The 27,125-nt window shown below is 38.8% G+C and overlaps 1 protein-coding gene across 8 annotated transcripts; it reads left to right on the top strand.

Moving 5' to 3' along the window:
- The first annotated feature begins 454 nt into the window (after positions 1-454).
- MARCHF7 (membrane associated ring-CH-type finger 7) lies at positions 455-27,005 on the top strand. Of its 8 annotated transcripts, none has more exons than XM_037396568.1 (11): positions 824-937; positions 6,432-6,588; positions 11,190-11,348; positions 13,489-13,660; positions 15,269-15,436; positions 18,002-18,799; positions 18,968-19,121; positions 19,374-19,543; positions 20,753-20,862; positions 22,274-22,387; positions 26,084-27,005. In XM_037396568.1, the coding sequence occupies exons 2-11, from the start codon at positions 6,442-6,444 to the stop codon at positions 26,333-26,335; spliced, it is 2,244 nt and encodes a 747-aa protein (XP_037252465.1). In that variant the 5' UTR covers positions 824-937; positions 6,432-6,441; the 3' UTR covers positions 26,336-27,005. The 8 variants fall into 8 exon arrangements, 6 of the variants coding, with proteins under 6 accessions (XP_037252468.1, XP_037252465.1, XP_037252466.1 ...); XM_037396569.1 differs by adding an exon at positions 24,221-24,269 and having other exon boundaries at positions 18,002-19,121; XR_005105648.1 differs by having other exon boundaries at positions 18,002-19,121; positions 20,753-20,885; positions 26,084-26,198.
- The last annotated feature ends 120 nt before the right edge of the window (positions 27,006-27,125 follow it).

Raw genomic sequence — 27,125 nt, 5'->3', positions numbered from 1 at the left:
AAAACACAGTAGCATGAGATCTCTGCCACATTCTGTAGAGGGCAGGGACACTGCAAACCATCGTTTATTTAGGATTGACACAGATTTGCGAGGACTTGGCATTTTCAGTCCTCATTTTGTAAATCATGCAAAATCTTCTCAAGTAAAAACGTCTGCCAACGTCTATTTATCTCAAGACGACAAAACTGAAGTCTGAACACAATTAAAATGAACGGCATTGCCACAGCTGGCAGCTGAGGCTTTCTCGGGTGTCCCACCCCACCACGGCCCTCAGGGGACTGACATCAGATGCGGGCTACGTGTGGCGGCGGCTGAGAAGTAACGTAGCACAGGAAGAAAGCTCAGACCTCTGCTTGCAGTTTTAAGGCTGAACGTTGAATTTTCAAATGGAATCAGACTGTGGCTTTTGGGATGTTTCCCCATAAAATGAAGAGAAATTCTGTCTTTAACATGAGTATTTTTCGGATTATCTCCCTATTGCAGAGTGCCGTATTCGCAGTCGTTGCATCACCTCACAGCTGAGGAGAGCAGTGCTAAACGCACCTTGGGTCTCCCCCTAGCACCACCCGCTCCGTGCACGGCCCGGCAGCGCCCGCTCACCGAGCTCCCGCCGCCCGGCTCGGCCGCCCAGGCCAGGCGACACGACGCGACAGGACACAGCGTGACACAGCGTGACACGGCGCCGCCCTGCACCACGCGGCGCGCCCCCACCCCCGCGCCCCCGCCACCAAGCCGCTCCCCCGCAGCTCTCGCGGGAGCTGGGCATGGGCGGGGCGCGGGTGGTGATCGACAGTCGTGCAGTCTCGGCGCTGTCGCCATTGTGTTGCAGGGAGAGGCCGCTGGCTCGGCGTGGCAGCCTGTGGGCCAGGCCCGACTCGGCCCTTCCGGTGGATCCTCAGCTCCCGAATGCCTGCATCGTGAGGGCTGTGCCGTGAGGGTGAGTACGGGGGCTGGCGCTGCTGAGGGGGGGAAGGTGGCCCCACACAGTCCAGCTTGCGCCTGTGTGTGGGCCGGTGCCGGTGGCTCCGCGCCAGGGCAGGGGGGGAACCATTTTGTCTCGGGGCTGGCGCCTGGCTCCCCTGCCCTTCTCTGTGCGAAGTGCTTCTGACGGCCGCGGGCCTTCGCCGGAAACGGAGCGGTGTGGCACTCTGCCTCTCCGTACCTTTCCTTCCCCTTGAGGAGCCACTGCCCGGCGGGGTCGGGGCAGAGCGGTCGGCGCTGCCCTTCAGCCTGGTGCGAGCCCCGGTTCGGCGTTGGCTTGGAGGGCGGGCGCCGAGCGAGTGCGGCCCTGAGCTCCTAGCCGGCGCCTGGGCCTGGGCCTGGGCCTTGCTGGCTGGATCGCTCCCTTCAGGCCTGGGGAGGAGAGTGTGGCGCCCTCCAGCGGCGCTGCGAAGCACGTGTGGTCTGGGGCCGGCTGGCTCCGGTCTAGGGGAGCAGCCCAGCGTCATGGCACAAGCTGCTGCGGCATAGGCAGGCGAATGGCATTTGTAAACATTTTTTTTGCTCATGGGGCTCCTGAGAGGCTGTTTGATTTTTTGTCCGTCTTCCTTGATTGAAGGTTGAGAAAATAACGCGAACGAAGAATTGCGCAGACAGACAGAATTGCCCCTGAACTCTATCTTGTTTGTAATCAAAACATCATTGTGAGTAAACACAGAGGAAAGCACGTGATCACAGGTTGCTTGGGAGAAAGTCTCATGAGCAGTTGTACATGCAAAAACCTGTAGACATAAAAGCTCAAGTCTTAGGTAGGCCTAAGTGTCACCGCATAGTTCCAAGGTAGAAAACTGTAATTTAGGAGCTGGGAGTGAAGCATGTGCTGCTTTGTTGTGATTGAGGTTACAAGAATGCTTTAAGCTGATAGTAGAATGCATGGAAGCTAGTAAAGGCTTCTCTTACTGGTAGACATGACTACCTCATATTGCCCTTCATTTTTCAGTAGAGGAGGTCAAGGCAAAAAGATGGGAGGAGTGAGAGGTTTTAATTTGAAATACTTGCTTTTTTACCTTTTGAGATAACACTGCTTTCCTGCAAAGACTTCTTGGATCTTTTATCTCTTGTAATCTCTGTTTGTGGCTATGTAAGTTCTGGTTGATCTTTTTATAATGTAGTTGGAGGGATGACAGATCATGAAGGGCAGGACATTTGAGCTGTGTACTCAAAATAGGCTGTTCAGCTCCACCTCCCGTTGTAAGTTGGTCATCTGTTTCCCAGGTGCAACTTCAAATTTAAAGTTTGATTTCAGAACTTGGTTTCTTACCAAGTCTTGAGAGGCATCACATGTATCCCATATTCCAGGAGACACAAAAGTAGTTTCCAGTTTTTTGCATGAGATCTTGATTGCTAAGTTGCATAACACGGCATGAACTGATGAAATACGTGTCTTTGATGAGATGCTTCTCACTCTGATGTTCCTTCTCATTTCTCTGTTGTTGGATATCAGGGTGAGTAGTGTCAAAATGATGGAGAAGCCAGAAGTGTGTTTTGCCAGGGTAGTGTGTTGAGGTTGCTCAATGAAGGACACAGCAGTGGTGTCATATTTGAGTAAGGTGTTCCTTTCCTTTGTGGCAACAACAGGCTTTTAAATCACTTCAGGCTGCAACACAACTTAAATGTTGGGGTTTTTTTAAATTTGTTCCTCAAGTAATAGCATCACTATCCTCTGTGTAAATTGAGGTGGCTAGGTTGCCATTATCAAGTCATTGGAGCATGTTGATTACCACTTGTGATTTGTTGAATACCTGTGTGGGTAAACAAAATGTTCCAGGTTTTAATCTGAGTGTCTGAGCTCATTCAAAAAAACCCTTAAGATGCTGGTACTGTAAAAGGGTGCTGTTCTCATTCTGAAATGCCCTATAAAACCATGATATTCCCCTTGCAGACAAATATTATTGTGGCTTTGATAATATATTCTTATTTATTGTGAGACTGCTGTCTTGTGCTGTCCTGTGTTCTGTGATAGCTTAGCATGTTCACCTTGACCACCTCATTGTATTACCATGATAAGCATAAGCCTTTTATGTGTATTGTGTGTATTGATTGTCAACTATGAAGACAGTTCCTTCTCAAGCTTTCAAGATACAGTGCTTAAAATGGTTTTCAAAGAACTCTGGACAAAAAAACCCCCAAACAACAAATCCCAAACCCAACCAAAATATAACAACCCAGAACACTTCTTACTAGTGTTGGTTAGGTTACAAAAGTTGAGATGCCTAGTATCTAGTTCTATCTATCTAATATTTTCAAGTCATGGCTCAATTGTCTTCAGTTGCAGATACATGGTTCCATGATTTTTGCTATTCAGATTCAAAGTAAATTTGGATGCCCAGAAATTGAAGAGCTCTTGGAGAGTGTTTTAAAAAACCTGATTAATCTGAATGACATGCTTTATGTTGCTGAATCTTTATGGAAAGGCAAAGATAAAATCCAGTTTCCTCGGGGAGAGGTTCTTTGCCTAGACCACAAAGCCTTTTGTTTTTCAGTACCTTTCCACCTCTGCATCAAACAAGGCAAGGTTCCTCTTGTTAAATGCCTGTCTTACGCAACTGTGATTCATCTGTATAGCATATCCTTCTCATTTGCTGGCCAGGGCCAGGACTGCAGAAAAAATGTACAGTGGTATTAGAGAAGTTAATCATAATGTGTATACATAAACTGACATATTGAATTTTGGATTTTCTGATGTTCTGCCTTTATCTTGTTTTAACATGTTATTTGTGTGTAGTTTCTGCAAGATTTCTTTACTTAAAATATATAGACAGCATCATTCTGACGTTCAACTTGAAATCACAGCCTGTGCTAATTTACAAGATTAAGTTGATTGGCAACATTGTCCTCTTGGGGTTACCACTGGAGGAGAAAATTAGTTTTGTGTGTTTTTTTGTATTTGTAGAAGCAATCTGCTAATCTTGGACTCCGTTTCAGCTTCTAGAGATAGTTGGCGCTGGTGTTCACAGTCTTCCACCCTGTGCTTTCCTATCTGAATGCTCTTATTTTGTCTGTTCTGTGGATGTGCATAAGCAATTTTATTATTATTAAGTGATCTCTAAATTAGTCTTGAAGTCCTTATAACTTCTTATGTCTCTTTCCCCTGCTCATCTGGAGCTTCCGATAGGAAGCTTCCATTTCTTATTCTAAAACCTTTGCATATTCTACATATGTCCGTGTTTGACTTCAGTCTATGTTACTTAACTCATTTGGTTCCATGCCTGTCTGAAGCAAAGTGATCCAGAGGCAGAATGATGCATAATGAAAGCAATAATGTTGGCACTCTTTTGTCAAGTACTTAATAGTACAGAATTGGATCTATTATTCTATGTATCTGTCCTGTATATTTTGTATTGGCATAGAAGTTAGATAAACAGTGCTTTGGATGTCAGACCTCATCAAGACCTACAGCTGTCCTGTCCAGCATATGGCCTAGTCTATATTACTGTGACAATTTAGCTTCATGCGTGGCAGCTTAGAAGTACTAGACTTGCAGTGCATGTTATGGCAGATTACATCTTAAATTAACCATCATTACACTGTCTTATCTAATGTCACAAATAAAAAAAAAATATTATTTTTACATTTTATTGCACAAATAGTCCACTTGAAGTGGCATAGCTTAGATTATTAGATTTGATCATACTGAATTTCTTTTAAGCTTCCACAGTTGACAGTGTTCTTCTGTACTTTGGAACACTGCTTAGAGCATTCTGACTGATACAGCTGTATTTACAACTTTGAGAATTGCACCCAATTGCTCAATATTTACTTAGGAGTTTAAATGTGATCTGTGAAATTTAATGAATTAATGATTTCAGGTTCCTAATCCACAGTTAGGAACATGAGAATTTCAAGATTCCTGAGCTGATCTTGCTTAACTGGTGATGTCTCTGGCAAAAGTGAATGGGTTGCTAATGTCCGAAGCATGGTCTAGAAGCTGGTGGGCTTCTCCATAATACAACCTCATAGCTTTTTTGTACATGAATGTAAATTTCACTTAAATCTGATACACATTATGTGGTTTTGTTCCAAATAATAAAAAGAAGTTAAAAAAAAAGTCTTACTTGCAAGATGAAACATCTAGGGTACTTTGTGACCTGTGTTGTAAAGCTAGCAGCTGAACATGCAGCCGAACAGTCGTTAAAAAAATCTTCCATTAAGAAAAGTAACCTCAGCTATGCAGCTGTTTGGGCAGTGGAGTTGTACAAACTAGCTTTTACTAGGTAGAATATGTAATGCAGCATGACTTTCTGCTAAGATCAAAGTCCTGAGTATGTGAACTCGAAACCGCAGCCAGACCTGAGGTACATTGGGATTGATGGAGCAGCTTTTCACAGGCTGTTACTGATGAGCATGGCTGAGGTGGGAAAAAACCAAGTGCTTTATTGATTGATGATTTTTTATTTCTGATAGAGCTTATTCCCATTCTCAGGAGGTTATACCAGAATTAAAAGTGGTTAAATGAAAGATTGTACCACTTCTTCTAATCAACTTGTGCCGTTGGCGTTCTCGGCCATCTGTTCTAGAGTGTTAGCTGTCATGCTACTTTTCCTGCACCATACCACTGAGGATACTGCAGTTCTCTTAAATTTAAGTGCTATCTTTTGTGGTCTGGTATTGTCTGTACCATCCTGAGGAGGAGGAATCTGGCAGTGTTAGCAAACCAGTCAGCTAGCTCTCTGAGGTTTTTGAGTAACATTAATTCAAGATAACCCTTCATGGAGTTGTATAATGGCTCAAATTGGAAGGGACCTTAAAGATCATCTGATGACAGGAATGACTACAGGGTCAATTCTCATGCAGAAAAGGCATGAACATTTATTTTGAAATGCCTAGAAATACCAGTAGAGTGAATAAACCCTCAGCGACTGTAAGGTAAATGTATATGCCTGTGAGACACCATGTGCTCTTTTGTATACATTATTATTAATGGGAGTTGTCTTTGGAGAAGTTAAATATTTCTTTGAGGCTGGTAGTCTGCAAATGTGTGTTTTTCACAGGAGGGTGAAATTTCGTAGTTTTGACCCTGAAGAATAAGTCTGTGTGTAGTAGTTTCTGCAAGTGTTGAGATGCAGTAGGAATTTAGGAAATCTGAGGGCTCTTTTCCTGGCTCATTTTGTGTTAATATTAGTGCTGCAGAGTTCTTAGGGGAGTCCCACTTGTAATATAATAGCAAGAATATATTGTAACATAATAAGAATAGCAAAAGGGGCTATGTTGCTAGTTTTCTAACATGGAATGGGAGGAAATGTAAAGAAGAGGTTGCAAAAACTAGGATAAGAAATTGTTTCCCCATCTTACTGATGCACAGTCAGACCATAGTGCTGTGATAAATTTGTATCTTGTGAGTCATATTTATGATGCACTCAGAATGACTTGTGCATGTTTTGCGTGTAGGTCCCTGCTTCTAAAAAAAAAATAATCAGTGTGTCCTTATACAGGATACAAAGAATGGAGTCAAAACCCTCAAGAATTCCTCGAAGGATATCTGTTCAGGCCTCCAGCTCTTCGCTAGGATCTAGGACGTTGACTGGGAACAGTTTAGCTGGTGCATATAGTGCAAGAGAATCTTCATGGAGATTAGAATCTGGATACCAGGTAATGTGTTTTGTCTATTTCTGTAAAGTATAAATTAATTTGTCTGGTTTTCACCAAGAAAAACCCTAACACCCAGACACAGCACCCCCCCCCCCCCAAAAAAAAAAAAAGGGGGGGGGGGAATAAAAGGAAAAGTCCCACTGAGGACCTTGCATTTGTGGAAAAACTCCAAAGATTAATTCTAAAGTACAAGGATTTAATAACCAGGCCAATTACAGTATTCTGCAGTGTGAACTGGTAGTTCTAGGTTTGCCATCTTTACCTGCTTTTGTTTGTAGCTGCACCTTTAAAAAGCAGCTGTTCGATGAATGAAGGGCATCCTGACACTTAAGGGTCTGTTTTGGCACTAGTCACTGCAGTCCTAAACCTGGGTAAATGGGGTTTTCAGTTGAGGGGAGGTGAGGATTTTGTTTGAATTTTGATACGTGTAGCGCATTACACTTCATGTGTAGATGATGCAAAAAGTACAGGAAAATGTTGCAGCTGTAAGAGTGACAGTAGGCTGTAATGTTCTGCAGCATCTAGGTTTTTTGTGAAGGTAAGAAGAGGACCCGTAGGCTTACATCATACTTCCTGTCAGTACATTAATACAGCTAGGCTTTGTGTGTAGTAGACAGGGTTGGGGTGAAGGCATTTGCTGCTTTACACGCAGTATTTTACACTAACCAAATTGCTTTTGTGGGGGAAGGGAGCCATGCTAAAGAATAAGACTTCACACTCTGCAGGTACTTTCACTTTGAAAAGAGTATTGCAGGAAGCAGAGATTAAACTACTTCAGCAGTTATTTTGAGCACTTGGAAGCAACAGGTGATTCTTTGGCTCAATTCTCTTACTACTTTGTTTCTGCTCCTTCAGCAGTTCTTACCTCAATTTTGGGCCTGCAAATGTAAGCTCATCCCAGTCTTTGAAATTGCAGAAATGTAACTCCATGGTTAAATATTCATAGTTTTTTTGATAAAATGGTTATGAGTTTGGTCCCTGCTGACAAGCTATCTGGGACACTGTGTTATATAATGCCTTTTCTAGAAACAGTTTTACAAGTAATAGAGCATTAATTATTTTTAGCACAATTACATGTGTATGTGTTCTATTTTGCCATATCTAGCACACGTGTTGTTAGTATGTAGGCTACAGGGAGCATGTAAGGGTCGTCTTCAGTCATTTTTGCTTTTTGGATTCCTGCACATTTTTCACTGGCTGGCTGCTCAGCAAAACCAAATCAGAGTCTTACTTTTTTTTTAGGGGTTTATGGACCCACACAGACACAAGAGAGTTATGTACTTTACATTATTTCATTTATTACATGAACTGCAGGGTGTTTACTGCATATTGTCTTTTATTACATGAAGTGCAGTGTAATCAGTGCACTGTGTATTATCTTTTGACTATCTGCTGTTGAACGAAGTGCTTCTAGTCTGAGGACTGATCTTTATAATGCTTTCCAGTTAAAACAGAAGGGAAAATAACTGTGTAGAAGATTTATGTTGTATCCCTTCTTTGCACTCCCAGTTCATAGAAGAAGGTAGTCTGAGAGCTTGTTACACAAGACTAGTGCTTAGTGATAAAGGTTTAGGGAAGCTTCCTCTCTTTACTAACCTTTGGTACTTAAAGAGGTAGTAGGAGCAAATTCCATTACTACCTGCAGGATAAGATTACAAGTTGGTGGAGCAAGAAGAAACATAGTCTAAACAAGATTAAGTTCACTCATATAGGAATGAAATGGGCAGGGCTTTTTGCTTTGTTAATGCATGCAGAAGCCTACCATATTAAGAGCTGCTTCAGTTCCAAATAATTTAAAAGATTTGTCATTTAGAAGAAGAAATTCATGACTTATCAGTAATACTTTGGATATATAGAGGAAAGAGAACTTTGAGACTTGGCTTTTTAATATAAAGCCGTTTATGCAGCTGGAGTCCATACTTGATTATAGCTTCACTCAAAAACTTTCAGGGGCAGAACCGTCAAACTTTAAATATGTGGTTGTGGCTAGGGCTAACAGCAACAAGGCAGGTTTCTATCATGTGGGTTTGTTCTACTTCCCTTTCTCTTTTTTTTTTTTTCATATAGGCATGAATTCTTGTATAGTGTACACTTGAGATCAGTCTTGGTAGTAGTCGCTGCTCATCTGAGGAGGCATAACAAGCAGGGTAATTCTTAACTAATCTGATATATGTGACGTAGCGTTGTTTCTAGGTGACTTAGAATATAAAAATCAGTGTGATGGTATGAAGAAAAAAATTCCTATGGTTTATGATGCAACGTCATTAACCATTTTGTGAGAAATTAAGTGGAAGTTGGTTAGTTGGTTTTCGTTTTCTTTGTTTTAATGGAGTGATAGGGCCAAGTGTGTATATGTATAAATATGCATATAAAATAGACTTATATAAATATCATAAATACATGTAAAATTACACATATGTAAATAACAACGTATAAAATTGTTTTGCATGTTTTCCTGATTACATTTTTCTGCTACTGAAAATAGATGTCAGAAATAGAATATCTAGTGTAATGCTTTAATTGTTAAGCTCTGGCAAGGGATGGGACGTACTCTAAGTTTGTTTTGTTTCAGATACATCAATTAGATTGAGCTTTCCTGATGTCATGCCTGATTGTCTACTTTCTCTTAAAGTCATTTTTTTCATACCCAGTAGGTTGCTTTGGTCTTGGGACATTTCTTAAAAAAATGAGCACAGAGCAGAGATGCCACAGCTACCAAAAGCAGCTTTGGCATTAGAACCATACATGGTGTAGTTCCATGAACGGGCTTTTAGTGCTGTGCTAGTGTGAGTGTGTTGTTCTTGGATTAAGATCTTTACTGTGGTGATCCAGACACTTAAAATAACTCAGATCTTCAGAATCTAACAGCTGGAGAAAAAAGAAAAGTAAATATTTCAAGATCAGTTAAGTCTGCAGGTATGGCTCATATTAAGAAAATTTTAAGAGAGCTTTACTTTTTGTCTTTAAAATTATGTAGTCTAGTGCCTATGGGCAGACTATCCAATATGAAATAATGCAGAAGCCTGAGGAATCCTACTGAGACTTTGAAATATGAGAAAACTTACTGACTGATACTTTATTTTCAGGTTTAATTTTGCTTGTGAGAATGATAATTGAGTGTGAATATTTCTTTAGCTTTTAAAATCTTAATACTACAAATTTTAAGAAGTGGTGACAGAAGCTACTGTAGTTGTATTAATAGTTCACAGGAAGCAGGTGGACAGATAATCAGAAACTGCTTAAGTGTAATAAAATTTAGATTTCTGTTTCTATGAATTTTACTAATTTAAATGATTATTCTGTGGAGCAAATTAAACTGCAGTGCATCTCCTTAATTATAATCTATTCATTGAAATTCAGTGAAACTAAAAGTATAGAACCTCATCCCTTAGATTGTCTTAAAGATAAGATAGATTTGTATGTTAGACAGTTCCCGGTTTTATTGTTAGAAACTTGCCTGTGTAGCCACGGTAAAGATTAGGGCTTCTAAATATCTTGGAAGAGAAAACACAAAAAGAACAGTTAGTGTCACTGCCCTGCAGACATCAGACTTCAAATAATTGGAGCATTTTGTTCTGAGGTAATGCAGCAAACGTTTATTTGCAGGACTGTTCTGCCAAACAGTCTTAGCTTGTTATGTGTATCAAACTGTGGATTCAGTATCTTTGCACTGTGTCTGAAATTAGTTACTGAAACTGTTTATTTTGTAAGCCCAAAGTGGTTTTGTACCCGGTGCAGTTTACTGGTTTATGATGGTCTTCAATGTTAGTAATTTAGGAGACAAAAAAGTTTCAGTTTTGTAGTGAAAGATGGAAATTATTTTTTCGCTGATTGCATGAAATATAATTGGAATAATAATGACTAATTTGCAAGACTTCCCTACCAATAGGACAATGATGGATTATTAGAGTAGACGGCAGAGAAATAAAAAACTTAAGCGATGATAAAGGAAAGTGTTTAAGAATTGTAGAAGATAACTGTAATTTCAGTAGTGTGGTATTTTTTTAGAAATAACTTGATGACATAGTTTACATTTGTTGTCCCATATATTTTACTAGGACAGATGATGCTCCTTTTGTAAAAATAATTATTTTAGTAGGCCCAAAACGTGACTTTTCTTCTTCCCCATGTCTTTGCACCTGTTCTTTCATGTATTAAAACTGATGACCAGGACAAGACAGATGGCTTGCTTTAGTGGCCAAAAAGGCACTTTTGCTGCGATGGAGATTCTTCTTCTACCTGTGTGGGTTTTTTTACTTAACACTTGAAAGTGAGGTCTGTAGTTCTGCCCCGCTGCTGGAGTATCTCAGTTGGGGTAATGCCTCAAAAGCCTTTACTTCAACTTCTTACTGTTCACAGTCAAATGACAGGATGGATAAAGGAGCTGATAATTGCTAGAAAGTAGTTTAAAAAGATCTTTCCTTTTGCCAGTGGTTCTCTCATAAGCCTGTTTCATTTCTTCTTGGGTATCCCTTGAGGTTTCTCCTGAAAGATTTCCAGATTTGGTAGTGCCTCCACTTCCCTGTATTTTCAATATTCAGATCAGATACCGAGTTCATTTTGAGTTACAAGATGCATATGATAAGCATGTTGTTCTTCAGGAATCCAATGTATTGAATAGTTCCAGTAGAGACTGGGGAATCGGAGAAACAGACACCCATGAAACTCCTTGGAAGCTTACAACGTCCTCTCCAACTCGCTACTCAGGGACACTTGATCATCCACGTTCTGGAAGATTTTGGGGAAGCAGAAGCAGATTGGTGAGAACTGTTCATGTGTAATACTTTTTAAAAAATGGCAACAACAACAACATAAAATGCAAGGTTTTACCTTAGTCTTCCTAATCTGCAAAGCTGCTAGCAGGGGCTCACTGTAATGTTTCTAGGTAAGTAGGTGTTACTAAGTCAAGATGGACGGAAAGCAAGAAGGTTGCAGTGTTAAGAAATTAGATGATGAAAATAATAATGTATATTTTTTACTAATAGTTAAGAAATAAAGTGAGAGTGGTGCTGCAAATACCAATTTACAAAGAAAAAATCAGGGTGATTAGAATCTCATATGTGTTGTAGTCCTACAGATGGCAAAATTAATGTTGTTTGTACTCTGCTTCTTGCATCAGGTTTCTAGGTGGTGTGGTTTTTGGATGCTGCCAGCTTTGTGAGTTAACACAAAGTTCATGGGTTTGGACACCTGCTTTAGAAAATTTAACTGTGGAGGAGTAGTTCATAGTCTGACTGTATTTACTTGCATGCTGCTTACAGCGTACTGTGAAAGAAAATGGAGCCTTAACTGTCACCTGACTGAGATCCAAGGCTCAAGCCTCAACAGCTTAACTGGGCTCCAGAATGTGCCTTCGTAACTTTTAGTTAACTTTAGTTACAAAAAAGTAGTTTGCTGCTTTGCCGTGCTTATGCACTGTAGAGGGACAATAAACCACTTTCAATTGCAGTAGAAATATTAAGATGAGAAAAGCAGAGAACTGTGAGGATGCTTGGTGGGAAGATACTGAACAAGTGAAAATTCTGCTCACTTTAAAATGGAAAGATGTTTGGGTCCTTAAGAGTGCTTTCACCTTAAATAGATCTTTGTTTTCTTAGTGTGATTTAAAGGTGACGACACTTTGAGATAAGTGGGAGGGAGAGAGGAACTGTTGTGGAGTTGCTGGCCTTCAGGGGAAGTAGTGGGAGATGTCTCTACATGTAGTTGAAATGGAAATAGTCTGTGGTTCAATTGGCCTACATATCTAGTCAAGTTGGTGCTGTAGAGTTTTCAAAATGGTATATTTTTTTCCCATTAAGGTTAATTTTTCTCTTAGATTAGGTTCTAATGCAAGTGAACATTGCAGAAGACACTGTTGAATCTTCTACTTACCAAATATCAAATTATTAAAACATAAATTATATTTTAAACAGATTATTCATGAGGGAATTTGACCTGGTTTTGTACTTGGTTTGTGATGTTAGTTTCTGTGATTCCCCATCTGTCTTTCATGATGGCATAAGAGAAATACTTAAATCCTCTTTAGTTCTAAAGACTAAAACGTTGTGGCATAAGCTTAGTAGAAAACATAACAAAATAAAAATAAAACACAACTAGAACATCCACTGTAATTTGATTGATCCTTAAAGGATCTTGGTTGTAGGTGCTTTCTGGAGCACAGACAGCTTAATTGAGCTTTTTGATTGAGCTGAAGTTTTTAATATCAAAAAATAAACCAAAACTATTTCAAATAGAAAATTAGTGCCTTGGCAGCAAGTGTCCAGACTAACAACTTTACAGGCTATCCCAACTTTTTAAATTTTTATATTTTTTTTTTTTAGTACTAGTTTCTGAAAAATGCTTTATTTCAGTGCTGTACACTGCAAAAATCATTTTGTACCCATTCTTTACTCTGAACTGATTCAGTTGCACTTGAACTTAATGTAATCAAAGTGTATCTAGTCTAAACAGTTTGCTAGAAGCCAGAGCTGACTCCTTAGCCAAGTGTATTTTAGGTTGGTGAAAAGTAAGCTGAATTAGTTAAACTGTTAAATTAATGAAGGTGATGAGTATTGGCCATTTCTGGACAGCAAAATTATGTTTCCGTGGAGATCTGTAAAGCTATATTTGATCATGTTTGTAGCATCTTGCAAGTCAGGAATATCTTTTTCCTCTGTAAGCCACATCTATAAAGGAAGAATAATGCTGATTGTAATAGAAACTGGCTTTTGCTGGTAGGACTGTATTGAGTAAATCTGGAAATACTGGTCAAGCATAGATCCTACATTATTTTTAAATAGAAAGGCTTTGCATCTTAAAGTTGTTCTTTACTATTTTTCTGAGTCTGTAACATTTGTGCACTTTTGTTAGTGTAACTATATCTGAAATACTGTGTAATTTTTTTTTTTTATGTTATTTCAGTCTACATCTTCTTCCGCTCATTTTGCATCTGGGTGTTACGGTGAGTCTGAGAGAACTCAGGGAGCATATTCAAGACTGCATAGCCAGCAGCGAGATAGTGATTCAAAGAGACCTAAGCTATCTTGTACATCTACCTCTTCTGTGAGAAGTAATGGCTTGACTGCCTTTTCAGGTGAGAGGTTGATTACTGGAGCTGAGTTACATGAAAATTTTCTGAGTAGCAAGATTAGGTTTTATCAAGTTTTAAAAGACTTTATTTGAAGTATTACACTTTTATTAATTTTAAAATCCTATGCCTTACAGAAGAGTGTGTTCACAGTGATAGCGGTATCCAAAGTACTGAGAATGCTGTTAACATGGTCTTTTGAGAACCCAGTTGTGCTTATGTCATTTTAAAATTATTACCTGTACTTACTCCGTTTGCTGTAAAGATGAACTTTGTGGCTCAAATATGTCTTAATTGGTTAAGATTTCAAAGAAAGAATGAGTGCAGCTGCTCTTACTTTGTGAGTCAAATTGTGTTGGTAAACTGATGTGTGCCAGGGGCAGCAGAAAGGAAATCTTTACCTTGCTTAGCATTGTGTTCCAAGAAGCATAGTGTCATGGTTGGTTCAAGCACTGTTGTTAGGGGTCAGGGTAGAAAAAGTTATTTTTTAGCAGGGCCTAAACTCACTTCTATAGGCCAGGCAAAAAGAAACTTTCTATGCTACGAGCTCTTTCAACAAAAACTGAGATTTTCATTAAAGCTGTAAATAAGTGTATGGTATTGGATAGACATAAGTTAAGCAGTATGCTAACAAAAGCCTAAATGTTAGGAAATAACAGTCAGAAACTTACATTGAAAATATTTCTAGAACAGTATTTTGAAACAGACAAATAGATCCATTCAGGTTACCCCTGTGAGTATGGATCGGTGTTCTTTTTATATCCCCTTTTGGAACCATGCAGCCATCCAAATAAAAGCTAAAAAATTCTTGCTCAAAACACAATATTGTTGATGCTTTCTTACTCTTTGCTAAGAAAATGACTGCCATTAACATTTGTCATTATAGTGTAGGACTATTTGTCTTTCCATTTGTAGATCGGTTGGTCGTCACACTGCTGACCATTGAATGCTTAAATTTGGGTTTACAAGTTAGCAGTAAAAAAATCAAAGTAGATTTTTCAGAACCATTGAAGAACACTATTTTGAAACAACAGTTTTGTTCACAGCTGAAGTGTGTACAGTTCCCTATTTAGTTGTTGTTGCTGTTAACAAAAAACAAGATCCCTTTTTAAACTGACATGTTTTACTCTGCAATATGAGCAAGAATAGTATTACTCATTGTTCTTAAAGTTGTGTCTAAGCTGCATTTATACCTCTCTGGAAAGTGTATTCTAGGAGCATTTAAGAAGCATCAATAGAATGGCAGCATTTACGAAGTCTTAAGCTGCTGTGTTGCCATATTGTGAAGCCTATTTAATAACTAGCTACCATTAGAAAGCAAGATGCTATTTCTCTTCCTTCTCCTATCTTGTATGAGTGTTAATGGGTCTGACTCTTCACAAAAGTATTATTACTTTTTTCCAGTTCAGCTTTCAGAACTCATTCAAGTGCCAGAGTCAGCAGAGTGCTACTTACTATTGGCTTTATGTTGGCAGCTGGCCACCTGATCAGCTTAGTGGTATTGTTAAACTCACCCTTGATACGGGTGTAACCAGAATGCATGCTTAAGCACCAGTTTTAATTTTTTTTTTAATTATTACAAAACCAGGGGATTTACTTACTTTTTCTTTACAGATTCCTCTTGGAGGTACAGTAGGATTCCTAGATCTTCATCAGTGATGCTTGGCTCCCTTGGAACTGAGCTAGTGAGAGAGCGAAGAGAATTAGAAAGAAGAACAGATCTCTCCGTTAATAACCTGGTGGATCACAGCTACAGAAGCAGTGACTTTTCATCTTCAACATGTATGTATTGTACAGCTGAAAGCTTGTAAACCCATAGCTTTCATGTCTGTTAGTTTCTTTGCGTGTTCTTTTAATATTTTCTTCAAAACACAAAGCCAAAAGTTCTATTTAATTTTAAGGTATCCTTTTAAATGAAGTCCATTGGCCACTTTCATGCACTAGCTAAACTGTCAAAGGATATATGACTGGTCTAGCTTGTGGATGCATTCAGTTGTAAGAAAATGGCATCGGTGTTTGCCACTGTAACTGTGTGAATAGCCAGTAAGTGTCGTCTTGTTCATCTTCAGATCTCTTTGTACTTAGGTGTAGGAAAAAAAATAATGTTATTTGATTGTGGAAAGGGTTTTCACAGAGGGGCCTGTATCATATTCTCTCTTTCCATTTGGGTTCGCAATTACAGAAGATAAGCAGAAAAGATAAAAACTAGTTGCAGATTTCATCCTGAAGCTTTACCTCACCAGGAGAGTATATTTTAATGTTATCATGGTCTGTGTGGACAGTTGGAGTTTATCTGGTAGAACCTAATGGGAGAAATGGATGGGTGGACAACCCTGCTTTGTACTGTCTGTGCTGCATTTCTAGCAGTAGTGTCACTGTTCAGTTCTCTAAAAAGACCTATGTTCCCTGCTGTGTAATCAAAACCATATGGCAGATGCTTCTTTAGTTAGTCTGCCAGATGCATAAACCTCAACTTCAACAGTAGAAGGTGGTTGCCATGCAGAACTGTTCTGGGGGGGAAAAGAAAAAAACCCAACAAAACCACCCACAAAAAACCCCACCAAAACTACAGACACTGAAAGCTTCAATTCTAGAATGCGTAGAGAAAGGTTCTGCCTCCTAACTTAATTTGCCTATGCTTGTTAAGTAGTTAAAATATTGAAGAAGTTTCCCTTCTTATGAGGTTAGCGGGCTCCAGCAGCTTCCTCCTTCCCTCTCTATTCCGCCACTCCCCCCACATCTAGCCATTTGAAGGAAGGAGACTAGCTCATGTTAGCCTCCTCAGCTGCTTTGTGTAGTGTTAACTACAGCTGGATGCTTCTTAGTGTGTTGAGGTACTTACATGGTATTTACAGGAAATATGCTTATAAGAATCATAGAATGGTTTGGGTTGGAAGGGACCCTTTAAGGTCATCTAGTCTGACCCACCCTGCAGTGAGCAGGGACATCTTCAACTAGATCAAGTTGCTTTAGAGCCCTATCCAACTCGACCTTGAATGTTTCCAGGGACGGGGCATCTACCCACCTCTCAGGGCAACCTGTTCCAGTGTTTCACCATCCTCATCGTAAAAAAATTTCTTCCTTATATCTAGCCTGAATCTACTCTCTTTTAGTTCAGAACCATTACGCTTTGCCCTGTTGCTGCAGGCCCTGTTTGAAAAGTCTGTTCCCATCTTTCTTATAAGCCCCCTTTATATATTGAAAGGCCCCAATAAGGTCCCCCCAGAGCCTTGTCTTCTCCAGGCTGAACAACCCCAACTCTCTCAGCCTTTCCTTATAGAAGAGGTGTTCCATCCCTCTTATGACTGTTGTAGCCTCCTCTGGACCTGCTCCAACAGGTCTGCATCTGTCTTGTACAGAGGATTCCAGAGCTGGATGCAGTACTACTGGTGGAGTCTCATGAGTGGAGAGACGGGGAGAATCACTTCCCTTGACCTGCAGGCCACTGGGAAGCACTGGGTGATCAAATGTACAATTAATAAGCAGGAGAGGACACAACAATGTGGTAATAGTTACCTAACTGACTATAAGTACTCGAGGTGGAGAGCAGGTGGGAGTATTAATCCAGAATGATTGAGCCTGGTGGTGTTTAAACCAGCTGTGTAGCTGAACATGTGAACTAACTTAGTTCTTGCATTACTTTGATAAAAACAATAGGTAGATAACCTTTTTGGGCTGGAGTAGTGGAACTACTGTATTTCTAGGATTTTTTTAATTTTTGAGTTCTTGGTTTAAAACGTTGTATTAGTAAATACTTTTAATTTAGATAATGCTCAATTTCTGTAATCCAGAGTCAATATTATGCTACTTTTAAGTAGTGTTCATAACTGCAGCCTTTGATGTGCTTACAATGAGAAGAGTAAGGGTAGCTTGTTCTAATAGGTGGGGAATACACTTGACTTTATCCATGCATTTGTTGCAGGTGCTCTGGCATCTGCTACGTTGCTGAAACTTTAACTTGTATTTCTCAGTCTACAGGCAAAGTGGACCTTAATAGTATTGTGTACAGTTTGCTGTTTTTAACTCCGGTGCTGTTCTTATGTAACTTCTGACAAATGGTCAGAATTTTCATATTCATGTATAAGAGAGAGAGAGTCATACCTTAATAATCTGAAGATCCCAGATGGATTTACCAGACTGAAACCAGCCTAGGTTTCAGCTTAACTTTAGAATTCTGGTAAGTAAATTTAAATTTAATACTGCTCTGGAATCTGTCAGGTTTGAAAAAAATTTGAGTAGGATCACAAAATCTTGAATTTCTGCATTTACACAGTAGAGTTATCCATCTGGATTGTAACAATTGGAGGACATCTTGTGATGGTATTTTCCTCTGCTTTTCTGTAACAGATCTTCAAGACAGGCCTGCCTCTTCATATGCAGAGGGAGCAAGACCAAAAGAGAACTCATTAAGCGCTTTGAGGCTGAATGCATCCATGAACCGCCAGTTGCCTTCTGATCATCGGCCATCTTTTTTCAACAGAGACTCTAACATGAGCTCTTCAAGATCCAGCTATTCTTCAAGACAAAGGAGAAATGAATTGGAGTCTCCCCAGAGGAGCATGCAGCCAGCATTTTCTCTTGCTGCCATGAGAGATGAAACTCCTTCTTCAAGTGGTTCTGAAAGGGTTTTATCTTCTCAGAGGTCATTGAATGAGCCTACAGCTGACAGCGAAGGGAGGCGCACAACCAGACAGCTGCTATCTCGTTTAGCATCTAGTATGTCATCTACATTTTTCTCTCGAAGGTCTAGCCAAGATTCATTGCATACAAGACCATTAGGCTCTGAAGAGTCAACGGTCCCAAGAGTTCAAGCTTCTACTCTGTCAAGCAGTAATGGAGCTGCAACTCCGTTGTCCGAAGTTCCAGGACTTCAGACATCTGAAGCTTCTCAGGGATTTAGTTTTCTTAGGCGAAGATGGGGTTTATCAGGAGTTTCACAGAATCATAACTCAGATTCAGATGGAGAAAGTTACAGGCCAGACTCTGAAAGTAGGAGCACAGGATCCTGGTTATCATCATCTCTGAGGAACAGATGCACACCTCTCTTTTCCAGACGAAGAAGAGAAGGAAGAGATGAATCCTCAAGGATCTCTACCTCTGATACAACTGCTAGATCACAACATGTCTTCAGAAGAAGAGAGTCAGGTGAGGAGACCTCTCTTGAGGCTTCAGATAGCCCTCCTCGGGCTTCTGTTAGCAGACCACCAACACCTGCAGTATCTGGTATTCCTGCAGCTACTGCCTCCCCACCACATTCAGCCCACAGTAGGAGAAGTTCTGGAACTCTGCCTGGTTCTCTCTTTCGCTTTGCAGTGCCTCCAACATTAGGAAGCAGTCTGTCTGACAATCTTATGATAACTGTAGATATTATTCCCTCTGGCTGGAATCAGTCTGATGGACAGGAAAGTGGCAAGTCTAAAATACCACCTTCAAGAGATCCAGAAAGGCTCCAGAAAATTAAAGAGAGGTAAATTAGTATGTTCTTTTGAGATAAAATTCACCTGACTTAACATGAGTTTTCTGTAACTGTGATGTTAAAAGGAAGCTTTCCTTCTAAGAAGGTGGCAACTGAGTCTTGTTGCCTGTGTTCTCACTTTTGTCTTTAGAAAAACTTGTTTTAATCCTTGTAGGTGTTAGAACAGTTTAGTGAACAGAATTGTCATTATAAAAAGTCTTACATTAAATGTGTCACAGCACTTGTTGATGTTTCTTCCTGCAGCCTGCTTTTAGAAGATTCTGAAGATGAAGAGGGTGACTTATGCAGAATCTGTCAGATGTCCTCTGCGAGTTCTGACAACCTTCTAATAGAGCCATGCAAATGCACTGGCAGTCTGCAGTATGTTCACCAGGAGTGCATGAAAAAGTGGCTGCAGTCCAAGATTAATTCAGGTAAAACAGACTCTGGACCAAGGTAGATTTCCAGTTAAATTGGGAGGCTTAATATTAAGGGTAGTCCTCCTGGTTAAAATTATTTGAAAAATGAGCAGCTGGGGACAAAGAGCAGTGTGGCACTTCCAGACTTGTGTGTCTGTGCAGTTTCTCATGTGATTAGTTCCAAGAACTGTATTTGTCATTTAAAGGATCATGTTTCTGGGTTTGTATACTAAGACGTTAGAAAAAATACAATATTGCAGAAGTGTAGCTTTAGAACTACTTACCACTTTTCTCCACCCTTCCTCATGTATGTGGTTCTAATTGTTAAGACTTTTGTAGATGTGCTTGTAGCAGAGTGATAGGGATTTGAAAATCCAAGTGTTTTTCTACTGTAACTGTACTTGAATCTTTTTTTTTTTAAGATACTAACTCCTGTTCAAGTCAGTTAAAACTACTTATTCAAAACAGTGCTTCAGACTGCGTATAGATTTTTTTTTGAAGAAATACTTCAGAAATTGCACACTGTACCAATGTTTTTGTAATAAATTGATTGACCAATTTATAACTTATCTATAGTATTTTTAAGACTCAAAAACAGGTGGCTTGGTAGCAGACAGGAAAACAGTGAATACTTTTTATCAAAGGAAGGTGCTAGCACCTGTTTACTTTTTTTACTTACTATCAGAGGACCCACATCAGAGTAGGGATGTATTAGAAGCCTCAGCCTGTCAGAGAAATTAATTTGCAGTATTTAACTACAGAAGATGTAAATCTACCACAAACTTGCTTTGTTCATCTTGTTGCTTATTAGAGCAGTTTGTTTTAAACCTGGTACTTTAAAGCAAAGGGTTACTCTGACAATAACTTTTAAGCTATTCCAGTATATTTATTACTACTTTTGTGTATATTTGGATTACACTGTAGCATTCAAACAGCCCAAGCAGCGATTTTATGTCAGGCTTTCAGTAGGAGACGTTTGGTGTCCAGAATGAACATGAGGCAAAATATGTGGTGTTGGATAGAGAATAAACATTCTGTAGCATTTAAGTTCTGACAGTAGCAGATAGTTACTACATTTGTTTTAGAGGTTTTCTTTTCTTCTAACCTTGCTCTGCAAAATAAACTCAAATATTAAGTTACAGTTTGTAATGCTTGTGTAATTGTTTCCTATGTTGTTGATTGTTGCAACTTGACACTGACTTTCCCCCTGTCCCTCCCCACCAGGTTCTTCTTTGGAAGCAGTAACAACTTGTGAACTGTGCAAAGAGAAGTTGCACCTGAATCTGGAAGACTTTGATATTCATGAACTCTATAGGGCACATGCGAATGAACAAGTTAGTATATTTTGCATAATTTGGTAAGTGTTGTTTTAGTGCTGGGAGGGTGCTCTTCTTTAGAGAAGGGAAATGCATCTCCTTTTCAGAAGGACTGATATGCACATAAAGGAATGTCAACATGGAACAGATTTTTCTCCTCAGTGTTCAGAGAAATTCTGTCTTCCTCCTGTGCTTCCCATAGCTGAGCTTTCAGTAAGTGTAATCTCTTACCCTTTTCTTAGGTGCAGATCTGTCATCTAGCTTTGCAGTCCAGTGTCTCTTGATACATAGGTGCAGTGAGAATACTAGTATGATGAGATTGGATGTCACATTAAGTCATGAATTGTCTTTGCTTTTAGCCATCTTTTAACACGCTAAAGCAGTTGGTTTAAACATACCATTTAAAAATTCTTCTGTTTCATCAGAGTGGTAGAAACTAACCTCTTTTCTAAGAACTTCCTGCTGCTCCCTGAAGTCCTTTCCTAAATCAAAAATAAATGCATGCCCACTAGTATTACTCTCACTACGTAAAAAAATTATCCTAGAACTACTGGATTGTGTAGTGTTTAAAACTGAATAAATAACAAAAATCTGGTGTTATTTTAGTGAACTTTATTCAGAAGGTTTTCCTTATTCTCTGGGTTGTGTTCTGTGGATATAGAAAGACAATGAAATTTGCCCGCCTCAGAAATCGAAAGAAAACAGAAAATTACACCAGTTTTGGGGCCAAACGTCAGCTTCTAATTCTCTTACTATTTAGAGTAAGCTCTTACCCTAGTACTGTAGTTCTGTCACTTAGGCTAGACTCTGAAAACTCTTTCCTGAGAGTGCCATCATCTTCTGTTTTAGCACAACTGGTTGTTCGTTTACTGTCACTGTACTTAGATAGAAATAAGAACTTTGAAACTTTTTTCCTAAGGAATTGAGACTAAATGATCAGATCAGCAGTAGCATTCTGAAAGTTTTTATCTTAGGAGGGAAAATAATTTCTCAAAATACTTAAAACATCACAAGGTTCTTTAGAGTATTTCCCTTTATTTTGGCTTTCTGTAAAGTGTTGTGACCATTGAAGAGAAACCAGCAAAATTTGTTGGTTTTATTTTCTCCAGTGGTATAATACTCTGATTCTTAGATTCCTTCCCATGAACCAATAGTGCTGACTGAAATTTTATTTGTAGAGCTTTAGTTGTCTTCAAGGATAACATGTTAGATCTGGGATCTAACATGGATGTGGATGGGAAGAACCAGAAGTATAAGTAGCTTTTTGGAATTTCAATTTTTTTAATACTACATTTCACTAATTCTCTTGGAACAGCTAGAGATCAAATTTATAATGTTTCCAGTAAAATTCAATAATTATTCTACTTTTTGAATCATATATGCAGATGCATCACTGACATTCTGAATGTTTCTTTTCATCTCCTTTAAGGCAGACTATGAATTTATCAGCTCTGGTCTCTACCTTGTAGTGTTGTTACACTTATGTGAGCAGCGCTTTTCTGATATGCTAGGAACTGCAAGTGAGGCCAGCACACGTGTCAGAGTAAGTACGCAGTGACTTTATGACAGGAATTGCTCGTACAGAGAACTTGGAACTAGATAGTTACCTGGAGTGACCTAGGAGCTAGATACCCAAAAAGCATGCTTATTTAACAAATTTAGGTTTGAAATGATCAGGGTTTGTCAGTGCAGTAACACCATGCATTTGAAGCTGAAGGTACTACTTCATTGCAGTTACTTTGTTGTAAAATCATTTATGTCAAGGTTGTTGGTAATTCATTGCTTTGCATGTATTGTCATGATTGTTGAGAATTTATGCAGAACTGGAGGGTTAACCTCCCTGTGTACAAAAGATGCAGTTGAGAATGTTGGACTGTCTTATTTGATTAATTTTTCTTATTATGCCAGTTTACATCTCAAAGGTCTATACCTTGCAGTGCTTTTCTGCTGGATTGTGCCTAAATATGTACTTGAATATTACTTTCTGCAGCTGACTAGCTATATTATGATTTTCTGGCATTAGTCAGAATTCTTTATTAGTGGTATTCAGCTGGATTCTTGTTACTTAAGTGGCTTGGCTTAGAAATGCAGTAAGTACACATTTTACCATTAAGAGATCATAATGCAAAGTTATTTCTGCATAGTGACTCATTCAGAAATCCTGTATTCTTACACATTTATTTGATACTAGGTAATGAATCAGTGTTCTTCATCAACTGAGCTCCTGAAAAGCTGATGACTGTTTTTTTTTAATGACATAGAATTGACAATATTTAACTTGTCCAACACTTTCTGGAATGGTTGCTAGCAGGTACTCTGCCTTTGGGGTAGAGGCAGGACTGTGCTCTAATTTCTTACTGTATTAGAACAGTGGTCCTCCTTTTTTTTTTTTCTTTTTTTTTTTTTTTTTGGTACCCATCTAATGTAGTGCACGATCCACAAATGAAATGTCCAATTTTCTCTGCTACAAGTGCAGAAACATAAAAGACATACAATCTAATAGTAGCCAGCATCCAATGCAGGTTCTTAGCTTGAGTGTATTGCGGAAATACCATATTTTTACTTTTTTCATCAGAGGTGGCATTACACAATTGTGTGATGCTGCATTTTAAACCAGGGAGAGCACCGATGCGTATTTCATACCCAGCATACAACTGACATATGGAAACCATAGCGTTATATTCTTATTTGCTGTGTCTTAACATCTGGACTATCACTGAAAGAGTGATGTAGGTTGTCACTGACAAAAAAGCACTTGGCTGAGACTTTCAGAATTGTCTAAGGAACTTGTATTCGTAGGGATTTTGGCTTTGGATTTTGATACTATGTACTTCTAAGATTAAACTGCCACCAATGCCTAATAGTAATCCTGCTCTTGAACTTTATAGTTAAAATCTTAAGTGTGTTTATGCATTTTCCATTAACCTCGTTCAGTCAGAGGGCTCTGTTTTGCCTTTTAATGGTGAAGTAAATGAAATGGATGCAACTAACGAAGTCCTTACAGATCGTGGTTTTCTGCATTACAATTTCTAGGAAAAATTTTCATATAACTGGCACTTGTTCATGTGTGCTACTTTTGAAAATGATGTTTTACAGACTGTAGAACATGAAGATGATGCCAGTAAGCGCTACCATAAACATTTGACATAGAGTGAAAGCTGAAATAACTGTGCAGTAGCAATTTGAAATCTAGTGTGTGTGGATTTATATTAAATTTTGCACTGATTTTTGTAAGTTGGGCTAATGGGTTAGGATAACCAACCTCTGGGGTGAAGCTTTGGGATGGAAAAAGTGAAGAAAACTTTGCTAACTTGTTGCAAATCTCTGCAGATAACTTTGCAACTTTTAAACTACTTTCTCTCTGCCTTGTTTCTAGTTTATTAACCTTGCAAGAACTCTTCAGGCACATATGGAAGATATTGAAAGTAGGTGCTTCCCCTCTTTTCCCATTAGATCAACTCGGAAGTTAAATTTGAGTACAATCCTCCTTGCCAAGATTCATAATACTGAGCTTAATTACTGAAAATCTGACTTTACCCAGCAGTGGTTTTTCCATTATCAGTAGGATTATTCCAAGGGGGAACTGGTTTTAATTCTCCATGATTAATTTCCCAACAGCATAGAGTTGTTTAGACCACAGAAGTGTTTTCTGCAAGTGACAACAAGATTCCTCACTAGATACAGTCTGGTTATCGTAATTCAGGTAGTATATTGTTACAGGATTGGTGGTGACCAACCATCAGGTTATAGCCTTTTACATGAGTCCTAGTAGAAAAGAAACATTTAAAGTTGAATTTCACTGCACTTAAGTTACCATACTTACCTTGCCATTTCCTCTTTTCCCCTTGCTTTTTTTGCGCTCTTCTCCCCTTTCTTTTTTCTATCCACGCACGGTTTTTGGTTGTGTGTATTCCTTGTTAAGACCTATCCACTTCAGGAATTAAATTTAACGGTCGCCAGTTTTGACAAAGGACTAGCCTACTTTTCACCTAATGGCTTCTTCAGTATACTTAAATTCAAAACTATGTCCTGACTTCTAATAAAGGTATTCTGAATCTAATAGGCAGTGGAAGGGTAGTGGATCTACCTTTTTGTTTTTCCTAGTGTGCATGTGAATGTCAACATTCCAAGTTCATATATGAATTTTCAGTGCATAGGATGTATTTAGAGTATGATAGGGAATGTTGTATGTGTGTGGAAGTCTTAGTTCAAGGAGCAGGTGATTATTTCTGCGTTCAGAACAGACAAAGGTGTACTTGAGTTCAGAACTTATTCCTAAGTTATGTGCGTCCTTACTAGAGTAAAAATTAATGAGTGCCATTTTACACAGTAATTTGATCTATATTTGATTCAGGCTTTACCTAACCTGCAGGTGAGGAATACAGGGTTTTATGTTTGTTATTGGTGCTACTTTAGTTACATTTCTCTTTTAAGATCTGGGGAAGTGAGGAGATAGGCATTGCTTCTTTCTGTGTTCAGAGATGGGACAAGTTACTCAAGTGTAAATACTTTCTTGCCTGCAGAGTTTGCTTAAGTGGACAATTACATTCCTGTTTTGGACAAGCAGCACTTTACAAACCTATTGTAGATGTGTGTGCTGACTTTTTCTTTAATCATAGTTGACAAGTATGTATTTGTCTTTTAATTCAGCTTGCAACAACAAAATCCTATGCATATGTGGGCTTTATGTTCATTTTGCATATGCTGAAAGAATGGGGGTGGGAGAGGAGCTGCTTCCAAGTAGGCCTGACATAACTGTATTAAGCAACATACATATATATGAAAAATTTTTATAAGAGTCCGTTTGTTTAGACTGCAGAACCTTTCTAAATATTTTAGTATCCAAATTGTTCACTTTGTGAGTAATTTCTTTTCCTAGTGTTGGGTGCTGCTGTCATGGATTGAATATGTTCTCCTCTGAGTGCTGTTGGAATTAGCCACTGTAAACACTACATAAAAGTTGAATCTCTGGCGTAATTAAGTTTTTCTTCCATCTATTTTGAGGAAGAACAGCAGGAGGACACTGCATTTTGTAATGTTGAGTTTTGATTTGAAAATGCTGTATTTTTCTGACATAAGGTGCATTTAAATATTAAGCTATGTAATTACACAAGGTTTGGGTGGGTGTTCAATCTGCTATTTAATTTTATAATATTACCTTTATTTACACTATTCATCTTAGTGTTCTAAGTTCACAAACCTTTGTAAAGGCTTCTAATTATACTATGTTGTTCAATAGCTTCCGAGGATGATTCTGAAGACTGATGCTGGTAGAACCTTCATACTGCAAGAGATAAATAGAATTGCTGCAGAAATGCTGAACTGGCAAGAACAACGTCAACATGCATTTGTTTTTTTCCTCTCCTTAGTAAAAAGTGCATTGAATATTACTGTAGTTTTTGAAGTATTGTTGAATTCAAAATCAGCTGCTCGGCAGTGGGACTCAGTGGACTTGCAAACTACTCAGCATGTGCAAGGATTAGATAAATAAAAAGCAACTTCCCTTTTTAAATGATGAGGATGATGTGCTTTGGTTTGGAAGACAGCAGATTTTGAATATTTAAGAAAGCTATATCTCCCTTTATGTTTCCTTCCTACTGTAGTCAGATTTCTGGTTTTGTCTATCAAGTTTTTCTCCTCTACTGGCACTAAGTGGTTATAGTGAGTTTCAGGGTGAGGGTGGGCAGGGAGGGTGGGGATGTCCATGTACTTAATTAGGTTTTGTTTGGGTTTTTTAAATGCCTCTGTTGCCACATTATATAATAACTGATTGCTTCCAGTGTTAATGAATGAACAGGAGGATGAGCAAGATACCGTTGAGATTAGGTTTTGGTTTATTTGAAGATTATTATTTAACTCAAAAAGCAATAAGAACTTGCAGTGGTCTTCTAATACTTAGTGATGGCTTTTTTTATGTACTGGTTTGGAAATTGGAGATTATATTTGATATTATGTGGCTATTCCGTTATGGAATATTGCAGGTGTAAACTCTTGCATTTCAGCATTCCTGGCAGATATGCAACTTGATAAAGACCTAAGGTTGTTCAGTTTAATCAGACTTTTTTAGATCCCACCTTCACTGTTCAAAGCACTGGTTATCAATGTGTTTTCTAGTGTTGTCACTTCTTTATAAATAAAGACAATAGAGGTATGCATCTTTACTGGTATTGTCCATTTTATTTAAACATGGATATCTACCAGCACTTACACTTGAAAATTTAGAAGGCTATAGTCTGTGGTATATCTTTACTAATGTTTGTAAATTCTTATGCAGATATTTA

Source organism: Falco rusticolus, chromosome 8 (assembly GCF_015220075.1).
Source record: "Falco rusticolus isolate bFalRus1 chromosome 8, bFalRus1.pri, whole genome shotgun sequence".
Taxonomy (NCBI): Eukaryota; Metazoa; Chordata; class Aves; order Falconiformes; family Falconidae; genus Falco; species Falco rusticolus.
Note: the sequence above shows the minus strand (reverse complement) of the source record. Positions and strands in the feature narration are given on the sequence as shown.

What these genes read in the sequence shown, in the direction of transcription:
- MARCHF7 (XM_037396566.1), top strand. Translation starts at nt 6,442, where the DNA reads ATGGAGTCAAAACCCTCAAGAATTCCTCGAAGGATATCTGTTCAGGCC. An exon ending in GATTAGAATCTGGATACCAG is followed by an intron (nt 6,589 to 11,189) that starts GTAATGTGTTTT and finishes GTTGTTCTTCAG; the next exon opens with GAATCCAATGTATTGAATAG. An exon ending in AGGCCAGCACACGTGTCAGA is followed by an intron (nt 22,388 to 26,083) that starts GTAAGTACGCAG and finishes GTTGTTCAATAG; the next exon opens with CTTCCGAGGATGATTCTGAA.